Below are 11,584 nucleotides of genomic sequence, written 5' to 3' on the forward strand. Positions count from 1 at the left end.
AGCGAAGGAAAAATAAAATCTTTTGTGAACAAGCAAGCACTCAGAGATTTCATCACCACCAGGCCTGCTTTACAAGAGCTTCTGAAAGAACCACTACACATAGAAAGGAACAGCCAGTATCAGCCTTTCTAAAAAACAGCAAAAAGTAAAGAGCATCAACATAGTCAAGAATTTACATCAACTAATAGGCAAAACAGCCATCTAACATTAAATGGCAGTATTAAACTCAAATATATTATTATTAATTCTTAATTTAAATCTACTAAATCCCCCAATCCAAAGACACAGACAGGCAAAAAAAGCCAAAACCCATCGATATGCTGCATCCAGGCCCATCTCACATGCAAGGATACACAAAGACTCAAAACAAAGAGATGGAGAAAGATTTACCAACCAAATGGAGAGCAAAAATAAATAAATAAATAGAAAGCAGGATTTGCAATTTTTGCTGATAAAATAGACTTTAAAGCAAGAAAGATCAAAAGAAGCAAAGAAAGATATTACATAATGATAACAGGATCAATGTAACAAGAAGAGCTAAAGATCCTATATACGCACCCAATACAGGAATACCCAGATATATAAGACTTATAAAGAGACTTAGACTCCCACACAATAATAGTGGGAGACTTCAACATCAATATTAGACAGATCAATGAGACAGAAAATTAACAACGATATCCAGGACTTGAACTCAGATCCAGAACAAGTAGACTTAATTAACATTTATAGAACTCTCCACTTTAAATACACAAAATATACACTCTTATCGGTACTACATCATATCTATTTACTGGTTTAAATGAAATATTGGTTGGCTGCTTGTTAGATATTTTCTTCCCTCATTTTTTTTTTCATGTCTCTATTATTAAACACAATTATAGGCATACCCATTTTTAGACTGCATTCTAGCCCGGGCAATAAAGCAACACCCCTGTTCTCTCTCCCTCTTCCTCTTCCTCTTTCTTCCTCTCCTTCATTCTTTTTTCTTTATTTTATTCTTTCTTTTTCTTTCTTTCTTCTAAAAAAAAAATATGTTTTACTCAATTCTGATTATCCTGCTTGTATGATATTCAGTGTCCTCTTCCTCAGAGGTACTATTGTCTCATTTTTTTGTGGAAGTGTCTTTCATTTCATTGTGAGTTGGTTGTCCTGTGATTTCTGCCCTCTGATGGGTTTCAGAAAAGTAAATTTGCAGATTCTCTGATTGCGTTATATTGTGTGATTGGGCACAGTGTTGTTTGTAGTTTTCTACAGCCAAACCAAAAGCTAGAATCTTATTTAAAAAAGTCAACAATAAATTACTCTGAGGCGTTTGACCTTTCTTATTTCATACAACGTTTCCTATTTCGTACAACCTTTCCTGATTTTTTTAATAATTGAAGTACTTCTCTAGAAGTATTTTCATTGTGGATCTCTTGGGTTGCAAAATTTCCGAGGTCTTCTAATCCGGAGAATAATTTTACTATCTATACCTTCACATTTCAGCAATAGTTATGAATATAAAATTGAAGGCTAAGGTATTTTTATGCAATATCTTTAAAATATTGCTCCATTTTTTAATCGGTGCCGTTATAATCAATGTTGTTGATAAGGTTAATGTCAATATGATTGTTGCCTGTCATGGGTGGTGTTTCTAGGGCAAGAAACAAACCAGAAATGGGATATGTTGAAATAAATGTAAGCTTAATAGCTCAGAGAAAATTGTAAATAAGAGTATATTAAGATACTGGCAAAGCATATGGTGGTGGTCTCTTTTTGGCAAGAAGAAATTTTCAATTTGACTTGATTTTTCTGAAATTAGACTACATTTAATTTGTGTATATGTCTGTATCTCAGTACTAGCTGACAACACAATTTATCATGAACTTGAAATAGGTAATTTATTAGAAAAGCAAAAGCTAATTTTCATGAAAAGTAATTAGTTGAGAGTCCATGTGAGCTAAACATAAGTTTTAAAAAGTCACCTGAAAAGACTATAAATTAGTTCTATCACTTGGTAAAGAAAGACATGTAAGATCACTGGATAAATACTGTAGAGGTAACTTTAATGCCTGAGAAGAAAGATTTGGATATAGCAGCAATAAGTATCTTGTGAAGGTTAAATATAACTAAGAGGAAGTGGTCCTTTTAATTTCATTCCTTCTAAGCTCTCTTGAAAGTATATAATCCAGTGTATCGTTTTAAAATTTTTTAATGTTATCTTTTTTTTTTTTTTAATTAATGGACTTAGAAGAGCAGTTTTAGGTTTACACAAAAATTAAGCTCATTCTCCTACCTCCACCCGTAACAGTTTCCTTTATGATTAGTGTTGTCTGCTGTGTTAAAACCAATATGGATTATTTATTTATTTATTTATTTAGAGACAAAGTTTTGCTCTTGTTGCCTAGGCTGGACTGCAGTGGGGCGATCTCAGCTCACCGCAACCTCCACCTCCTGGGTTCAAGCGATTCTCCTGCCTCAGCCTCCCTGGTAGCGGGGATTACAGGAGCCTACAACGATGCTGGGCTAATTTTGTATTATTAGTAGAGATGGGGGTTTCTTCCATGTTGGTCATGCTGGTCTTGAACTCCCGACCTCAGGCGATCCGCCTGCCTTGGCCTCCCAAAGTGCTGGGATTACACACATGAGACATCGTGCCCGACAATTTTTAGCTACAGTTCATAGTTTACATTAGGGCTCAGTACCTGCCATTACAGTATCATATAAAATGGTTTCACTGCCCTAAAAATACCCTTTGCTACTAATCATCCCGTTCCTCCCTCCTGTTCAGCTCTTTTGCTTTACCCCAAATCTACTACCACTTAACCCAGCCACTATTTAAATTTATATTTTTATATTTCCCCCATGTGTATGCATGTGTGTGGTATATATATCATGCATAATGGACGTTTCATCAAGTGGTTAAATAAAACTGTCACCATATGTTTTACAGAGCTGTCATGCAGTTGGGTGGCTACTAAACTTTACCTCCTTTGCCATTTTTAGCTTGCATTTTTTTTCCCCCCGAGACAGAGTCTTGCTCTGTCACCTAGGCTGGAGTACAGTGGTTTGATATTAGCTTACTGCAACCTCTGCCTCCTGAGTGCAAGCAAGGTGCCTCAGCTACCCGAGTAGCTGGGATTACCTGTGTGTGCCACCACACACAGCTAAGTTTTGTATTTTTAGTAGAGACGGGGTTTTCACCATGTTGGACAGGCTGGTCTTGAACTTTTGGCCTTAAGAGATCCCCCTGCCTCAGCCTCCCGAAGTGCTAGGATTACAGGCATGAGCCACTACACCTGGCCCCCATCCTTAACTTTCTTACTTGGATTTTTTTTCTAGTCAAATATTAAAGGAAATAACTTTTCTACGTACTAACTAGAATTTTTTGGATTTGTTATGTGTACCACTTTAAAAAGTGCTATGGAAAAGTAAAATTCCAAATGTATAGTAATCATTAAACTTAATTGTACTTATGGGTAATCACTGAATAGACTGTAGAAAATAGATTGAAAAGGTTAACTTGCACTTTAGACATGGTTAAAAAGCACAAGTATCTATAGTTGTCACTTAAAGTAGTTGAATAAAGCTACTTGTCTCCTTCTCTGACTTACGTTTCATTTTTACTAGTGAACAGCTCTGCGCTTTTTGTTACTGTGGGGAAAAAAGTTCCTTAGGACAAGGAGACTTAAAACAATTCAGAGTAACGCCTGGATTTATCTTGCCATGGAGACACCAACCTTCTAACAAGAAAGACATTGATGACAACAGCAATGGAACCTATGAGAAAATGCAAAACTCAGCACCACGAAAACAAAGAGGACAGAGAAAGTAAGCAGTTTTGAATTTAAATTGTTGGAATAGATTAAGACTGTGTGACATTTATTTTCATTATAATGTTTATAAATTTTCAAATGGGGTTGTTCTTGTTGAACAGTTTCTCATGTTTTCCACATTTATGGGATACTCTGTGACTCATAATTAACTCAATCTAACAAACTGTCCTTCTCACAAAATTTTCTTATTTTTTAAAAAAAGCTTATCTTAATTGTATATTAAAATCAGTGTGATCACAAAACCAAGCTTTTGGAAGAAAACGTTAAAGAACATAACCTAAGCTGAGAGGGAGGGAGTTCTTCGAATTTATAAATGGAAAGAAGATATTAATAAAACAGATCAATGAAGTCCTTCTTTTGTTTCTCTAAATAAGCTTTTAATTGTAAGACTGTAACGTAATGCAATAGCAAATTCAGAATTGATTTTCACCACTCTTGTCTTTTGTGTCATCCATTCATTGATCCAGTCAATCATTTAATTAATCAAATTTATATATATGTGTGTGTGTGTGTGTGTGTGTGTGTGTGTGCGCGCGCGCGCTTCAGAAAACATTGGACTGTCCTCCTCATTTTTCCCTCCTCCCCTCTTGTTCCCTCTCTCCTTCCCTGCATTCCTCCCTCCTTCCCAGAAGATGCTTTTTTCTTTCTTAAGGAATTTTTTGTAACTATATATGTATGTCTGTATTCACAGATGCATTGTACTTACCTAAAACTCTTGTCTAATATATTTCAAAATATTTTGTGCAGTTGTGTTTAAAGACCATATTAATATGGAGACTTGGCTGTGCTGGTTAAGGGAGTAGAAGTTTCTGTAATTGATGAGAAAGTATAAAAATTATTTTGCCTTGGAAAACTAACAGACTCTGCCGCTTGAGGGTAATGATGTAATCACCCAAGTGCTTATCTGGCTTATATCCAAATTTAAGTACTAAAGCATTTTCGTGTTGTACTTATTTGATTGGCTCCTTGTTTTGAACTGCTGCCAATGCCTTGAAGACCTGAAGTAGAAAATGAAACAATAACAAGAGGGAGAGTGTTTTAAAAGAATTTAAGGTGGAACAGTTTAAGGAAACTTAGAAGTACTGTATTAGGAGAGTTGTGTTGTTTGGGAGGCCATAGCTAGATCATATGTAAGAGCCTTATCTTTAGTTATCAACTGAGTACACACACCTTAATAAAATAATCAAAAGGCCAGCAAACTTAAAATGTCCATTAGTATTAGCAAATTTAATGGACTGAATCAGGCTGTATCTTATATCCTCATGTTCTGCCTTAAATAATGGCAATTATATAAAATCCTGTCCTGAGAAATAGAATTGGGCTTCATTTTCTTGTTTTAAGAGTGAAATTGCCTGGCCTTTTGGCTCACACCTGTAATCCCAGCACTTTGGGAGGCCAGGGTGGGTAGATCACAAGGTTAGGAGTTTGAGACCAGCCTGACCAATATGATGAAACCCCATCTGTACTCAAAGTACAAAAATCAGCCAGGCGTGATGGCACGTGCCTGTAGTCCCAGCTATTTGGGAGCTGAGGCAGGAAAAATGCTTGAACCTGGGAGGCGAAGGTTGCAGTGAGCTGAGATAGTGCCTCTGCACTCCATCCTGAGTGACAGTGAGACTACGTCTCAAAGAAAAAAGCGAAATTAATTTTTAGTGAAAATTCTTATGAGCTCGGATAATTATATAAAAATAGCCTTTGTTAAATGAAAGGGTTTGTATATATTTGGTGCTTACCAACTTAATAAGTATTGATGACGTGCTAGTTAATGACGTACACTTAAAAATTTGGCATCATTGGCCAGGTGCGGTGGCTCATGGCTGTAATCCCAGCACTTTGGGAGGCCAAGGTCGGTAGATGACAAGGTCAGGAGATCAAGACCATCCTGGCTAACACGGTGAAACCCTGTCTCTGCTAAAAATACAAATGGACATGGTGGCATGCGCCTGTAGTCCCAGCTACTTGGAAGAGTGAGGCAGGAGAATCTCTTGAACCTGGGAGGCAGAGGTTGCAGTGAGCCGAGATGGCATCACTGCACTCCAGCCTGGGTGACAGAGCAAGACTCTGTCTCAAAATAATAATAATAATAATAATAAATAAATGAAATAAATTTGGCATCATTTAAGGGTAGGCAATTAATTTAGCTTGGTAATGATTTCACATATTTACAAAATATATGTTACTAATGAAGTTTAAATAGCTAGTTAATTTTAAAAACAGGTTTACAGAGGAGGTTTTGAAAATGGCTTTCCTCTCATTTTCACTATATAAAAAAATCAAGAATGTTTTTACTTTCTTTCTTTCTTGTAACTTAGAATTTTGTGGGGTATACATTTCAGCTGATTTCCTCTTGATGTCTCTTTCTAAGCTGGGCTACTATCATCCTTAGTGTTGACATTGATATCTTACCGATACGGTATATACATACAAACCAGTCTCAAAACTTCAAGGCTGAATTTGATAAAGCTGCTGGCTTGGACCTGATTAGTAATAGATTAGTCAGTCATTCTGTTGGTTTTTTACACCCCTTTCCCTCATCAAATACTAGTGCAAAACAATATCTTAAAACAATACTTAGTAGCTATAGACGAACTGTTGGTCTTTTTTTTTTCCCCCTCCCAATAAAATAATGATTTGTAATGGAGAACATATTTGTAGGAATAGAGATCATATGTATAGGAAAGAATTTGTTCTCATTTTACTGTGGGCATTTATTAAAATGAGAATTTAAAGTTAGCATAGCATGCTAAACCTTTTTTAAAAAGTGTATGCATTTCTAATGCTGAACATAAAAACATTACTGGTTATTTTTATATGATTTGATATTTAAATGTACTTATTGAAATATGTTAATACTTTTTTTCTTTAAATGATTCCAGGTATAAAAATGTTTAGTACCCTGGTCATTGTCCTGATTTTCTCTTAATAGGAATCATGATAAATATCCAGCATACAGAAGTGCAGTGAGTTATGATCTATATTCAATAGTGACTTACTCCAGAATTATGATCAGGTTAAATACTGTGGTTTCAGGAGAAGATTAAAGTTTTAGCGGTAGTCATCTGATTTCCCATATTTAATATTAAATACAGTAGCCATTTTTGTTTACTTAATGGTCTTAAATATTACCTACAGTGTTAGACCTTGAAAGGCTGAAATCTCCCATATGTTGTTTACTTTATTCACTGTACTTTTTTAGACTATAGTTTTTGCTGTTACACTATCTTCCATACTCTGCATGACTTTGGTAGTGATTTTGCTTTTGTTTTTTAATTCCAAATTGTGATGTACAGTCTTGAGAGTACTTGCAACGTCATGCCACAGACCAGCTGTTGAGATTTGTTGACGGGAACATAAGAAAGCTACAGCTGATACATTCCGTTCTTCCTGCCTCTGTTTTCACACTTTGTAGTGGGTTTTTATTTTCCCTGGGCAATGTCCTTTCTTTACAAAGCTAACTGCCACCTTTGTTGTGGCAGTCCTCAGTCAAGATACAGCAAACTAAACATTTCTTATTTGATCAAGTTTTGTTTTGTAAAGCATTTAAGTAAAGCCTGGGCGGCAAAGTGAGACCCTGTCTCAGAAACAAAACCCCCCAAAAAAGAACTAAACACAGATTGCTGGGCCCCACTGCAAGATTTTTTGATTCAGTAGATCTCACTTGTGATCTGAGATTCATTTTAAGTGTTAAATGCAATTCCTGACCAGAATATGAGAGTTGGTTATATTATGGAATGGAAAAAGAAATTTACAATTTAATTTTAATACTTCGCTGTGGGTTTGGAGACTCTTTTTCTTAGTTGTTACTTATATGGGAACCCAGTTTAATATTACACCATGGATAATACTAACAGATGAATTCTAAAAGTTGTTTTATGACAGTTAATGCCTGATAAGTTAAAATGGATTTGGCAGTACGTTGCATTTAAACAGTTAAAAATGAAACAATTTTCTGCTTGTTTTCACTTTCACAGCTATTTTATTTTATTTTCAGAGAACGATCTCCTCAGCAGAATACAGTATCTTGTGTAAGTGTAAGCACCCAGACAGCGTCAGATGATCAGGCTGGTAAACTGTGGGATGAACTCAGTCTGGTTGGGCTTCCAGATGCCATTGATGTCCAAGCCTTATTTGATTCTACAGGTATGGGCCTGTTTCCAATAATAACTGCCTGTTAATTCTGGAAGCATTTTAATTTTAATGTATCGCTAATGCCCTCAATAATAAATATCTTTTGTCTAGAAATAACTAAAGTCATACTATAAAAAATCATTATTAAATATGCCTGATTAGGTAAAAGAAATTGTCCAATAAGGTTTATGTAATTTATTTGAAATCTACATAGTACTATCACCAGACTAGATGCTTTTAAAAATACTTGCATTTATTCTTGTGTAGATAGCAGTGCTGTGGAGCTCTGACAATTGAGAAAAGAGAGAAAATTTTAAAGGTGAATATCTTAAAGTTAGAACTTGGGGAATGTGTCATTCTGGGCCTCTCTTATTTGGGCATGAAAGAGAATAGATCTCAGCTGTGTAGATTATTTTATTATAATAGTATTGTAACTTAGCACTTACGGTGCTATTGGGATTTTAAGTACATCTTATTCTATAGTCGAACTGCAGATTGATAGTGGTTCAAGTGCTATGTGATGGATAATTTAAAGGCTGAAGTGTTAATAATCATTGCTAGGTGCTCTCACTGTGGTATGAGGGAAGTAGAGGTGTATGTGTAGTTTATTCTGTACATTCCCTTTGTATATCCCCTCAACAAAGTACTGTCTTGTTTGTTTTATATAAAGATACCAGAAACATACAAAATACATACATAATATTTAAATAAAATGGCTAAAAACTAATTTTGTTTGTTGAAGAAATAATCAGTAATTCAGTGATTCTCAAACTTCTGTGTGTATCATAATAACCAGATGACTTGTTAAGACAGATTGCTGGCAGGGTATGGTGGCTCACAGCTGTAATCTCAGCACTTTGGCTGGCTAAGGTAGGTGGATCGCTTGAACTCAGGAGTTCAAGACCAGCTTGGGCAACATGGCGAAACCCCGTCTCTACAAAAAATGAAACAATTCGCTGGGTGTAGTAGTGTGTGCCTGTAGTCCCAATTGTCTGGCAAGGTTGAGGCGAGAGGATCGCTTGAACCCTGGAGATCGAGGCTGCACTGAGCTTCATGCCACTGAGCTTCAGCCTGGGCGACAAAGTGAGACCCTGTCTTAAAAACAAAGCCAAGAAAGAGAACTGAACACAGATTGCTGGGCCCCATTGCAAGAATTTTTGATTCAGTAGCTCTCAGTTGTGATCTGAGACTCTGCATTTCTTTTGGTTTTTCTTTTGAGATAGTCTCGCTCTGTTGCCCAGGTTGGAGTGCAGTGGTGCAATCTCAGCTCATTGCAACTTTTGCTTCCTGGGTTTAAGCGATTCTTGTGCCTCAGCCTACTGAGTAGCTGGGATTACAGGTGAATGCCTCTACTCCTGGCTAATTTTTGTATTTTTGTAGAGACAGGGTTTTGCTGTGTTAGCCAGGCTTGTCTTAAATTCCCAGCCTCAAGCAGTTTGTCCACTTTGGCCTCCCAAAGTGCTGGGATTACAGGGATGAGCTGCTATGCCCAGCTGGATTCTGTATTTCTTAGGAATTCTCAGATTGGTATTGATGCTGGCACTCAGTGGTTGGACCACACTTTTAGAAGGGCCACTTTACTGATAACCACAAATACAGGATGTCATTGTATATTTACATATTAAAGTTGATTTTGGAGTTTTATATCTTTATTTCGTTAATTATTTTTTAATTTTTATTTTTATATATATTTTGAGACGGAGTCTTATCTTTGTCACCCAGGCTGGAGTGCAGTGGCATGATCTCGGCTCACTGCAACCTCCGCCTCCTGGGTTCAAGTGATTCTTCTGCATCAGCCTTCTGGGTAGCTGGGAGTACAGGCGAACACCACGATGCCCAGCTAATTTTTGTACTTTTAGTACAGACGAGGTTTCACCATCTTGGTAATGCTGGTTTCGAACTCCTGACCTTTTGATGCACCCTCCTCGGCCTTTTAAGGTGCTGGGATTACAGGCGTGAGCCACTGCGCTCAGCCTCATGTCTTTATTTATTAGCTTTCATATTTTGAATGTTTGTTCATTTTCTCCTTTTCATTTTTCCCATTTTAGGCACTTGTTGGGCTCATCACCGTTGTGTGGAGTGGTCACTAGGAGTATGCCAGATGGAAGAACCATTGTTAGTGAACGTGGACAAAGCTGTTGTCTCAGGGAGCACAGAAGTAAGTAGACAAAGCAAATATTTAAATCATAGTCTTATAACATTCACTTTAATCGAAAGTTCACTTGAAAGGATTGTTTATCAAATGATTGCTATAGAGTAAAAGCTCAAAATAGGAAATTATTAATTTTTATTAAGAGTAATTTTAATTAGCTGCGCGTGATGGCACATGCCTGTAATCCCAGCTACACTGGAGGCGGAGGCAGGAGAATTGCTTGAACCCGGGAGGTGGAGGTTGTAGTGAGCCGAGATTGTGCCATTGCACTCCAGCCTAGGCAACAAGAATGCAACTCTGTCTAAAAAAAAAGAAAAGAAAAAAAGGATAATTTCAGGCTAGGTGTGGTGGCTCATGCCTGTAACCCCAGTACTGTGGCAGGCTGAGGCAGGTGGATCACTTGAGATCTGGAGTTTGAGACCAGCCTGGCCAACGTGGTGAAACACTGTTTGGGCATAGTAGTAGGCGCCTTTAATTCTAGCTACTTGGGAGGCTGAGGCAGGAGCAGTGCCGGTACCTGGGAGGTGGAGGTTGCCTGGAGCCGAGATTGCGTCACTGCACTCCATCCTGGGTGACAGAGTGGGACTCCATTAAAAAAAAAAAAAGGAATTATTTTATATAAAAATTAGCCAGGCATGGTGGGGTGCTGAGATGGGAGGATTGCTTGAGCCCAGTAGATTGAAGTTGCAGTGAGCTGTGATTGCATCACTGCCCTCCAGCCTGGGAGCTGGAGTGAGACCCTGCCTCAAAAAAAATAATAAAATAAAAAATTAATTTGTGTAAGCCATTGGAGTGTGGTATGTTACTTAATGAACTTGAATCTCTTTTTTTCTTTTAATAGAGACGGGGTTTCACCATGTTGGCCAGGATGGTCTCAATCTCCTGACCTCGTGATCCACCCGCCTTGGCCTCCCAAAGTGCTAGGATTACAGGCGTGAGCCACTGCACCCAGCTGAACTTGAATCTTTTAAAATGGTTTATATTTAAATCAGAAATTAAAAATTTTAGAAATGAAAATTATGAACTATACTTACACATTCTTGTGGTTGCTTTTTAAGACAGAACTATTTGATAAAGATTTAAAATGAGAGAAAATATTTGAAAAGATTTGAAGGTCGATAGCCCATAATGTGGACTACCTCTGTTTGATAATTTAAAAATTGGTTAAAGTATTTCTTTTTAGCTTACTTCGCAGTTTAGTTCATCTTTATTGCATTATATCAAAGTAATATGTGCATAGTCTGCCATTTTTCAGAGCTTTCACTGTGATTTTCAAACAATATGTATTTTGAAACAAATATAAATGCAACAGCTACATCCCATCTATAAAGACAACAGACTCTATGAAGTAATATTGCTTTGCTATCTACAAATTTCTTTTTTTTTTCCTTTTTCTTTTTTTTTTTTTTTAACTTTCTTCCTTCTTACTTTCCCTCTCCTCCTCGTCTTCAATCCCAGAGGACCAGTCCCTGGCTCTCTTTTCTTT

At 37.0% G+C, this 11,584-nt stretch overlaps 1 protein-coding gene across 15 annotated transcripts in view; it reads left to right on the forward strand.

Moving 5' to 3' along the window:
- KMT2C (lysine methyltransferase 2C) overlaps positions 1 to 11,584 on the forward strand; it is a 303,056-nt gene that overhangs the window by 115,323 nt on the left and 176,149 nt on the right. For all 15 annotated transcript variants that reach the window (XM_017519871.2, XM_017520002.2, XM_017519879.1 and 12 more), the window contains 3 exons: positions 3,613 to 3,813; positions 7,810 to 7,958; positions 9,995 to 10,104. In XM_017519871.2, the coding sequence (XP_017375360.1) occupies positions 3,613 to 3,813; positions 7,810 to 7,958; positions 9,995 to 10,104 (460 nt within the window). The remainder of the gene's footprint in view (positions 1 to 3,612; positions 3,814 to 7,809; positions 7,959 to 9,994; positions 10,105 to 11,584) is intronic.

The sequence above is a fragment of the Cebus imitator genome, unplaced genomic scaffold (assembly GCF_001604975.1).
Source record: "Cebus imitator isolate Cc_AM_T3 unplaced genomic scaffold, Cebus_imitator-1.0 Scaffold20, whole genome shotgun sequence".
Classification (NCBI taxonomy): domain Eukaryota; kingdom Metazoa; phylum Chordata; class Mammalia; order Primates; family Cebidae; genus Cebus; species Cebus imitator.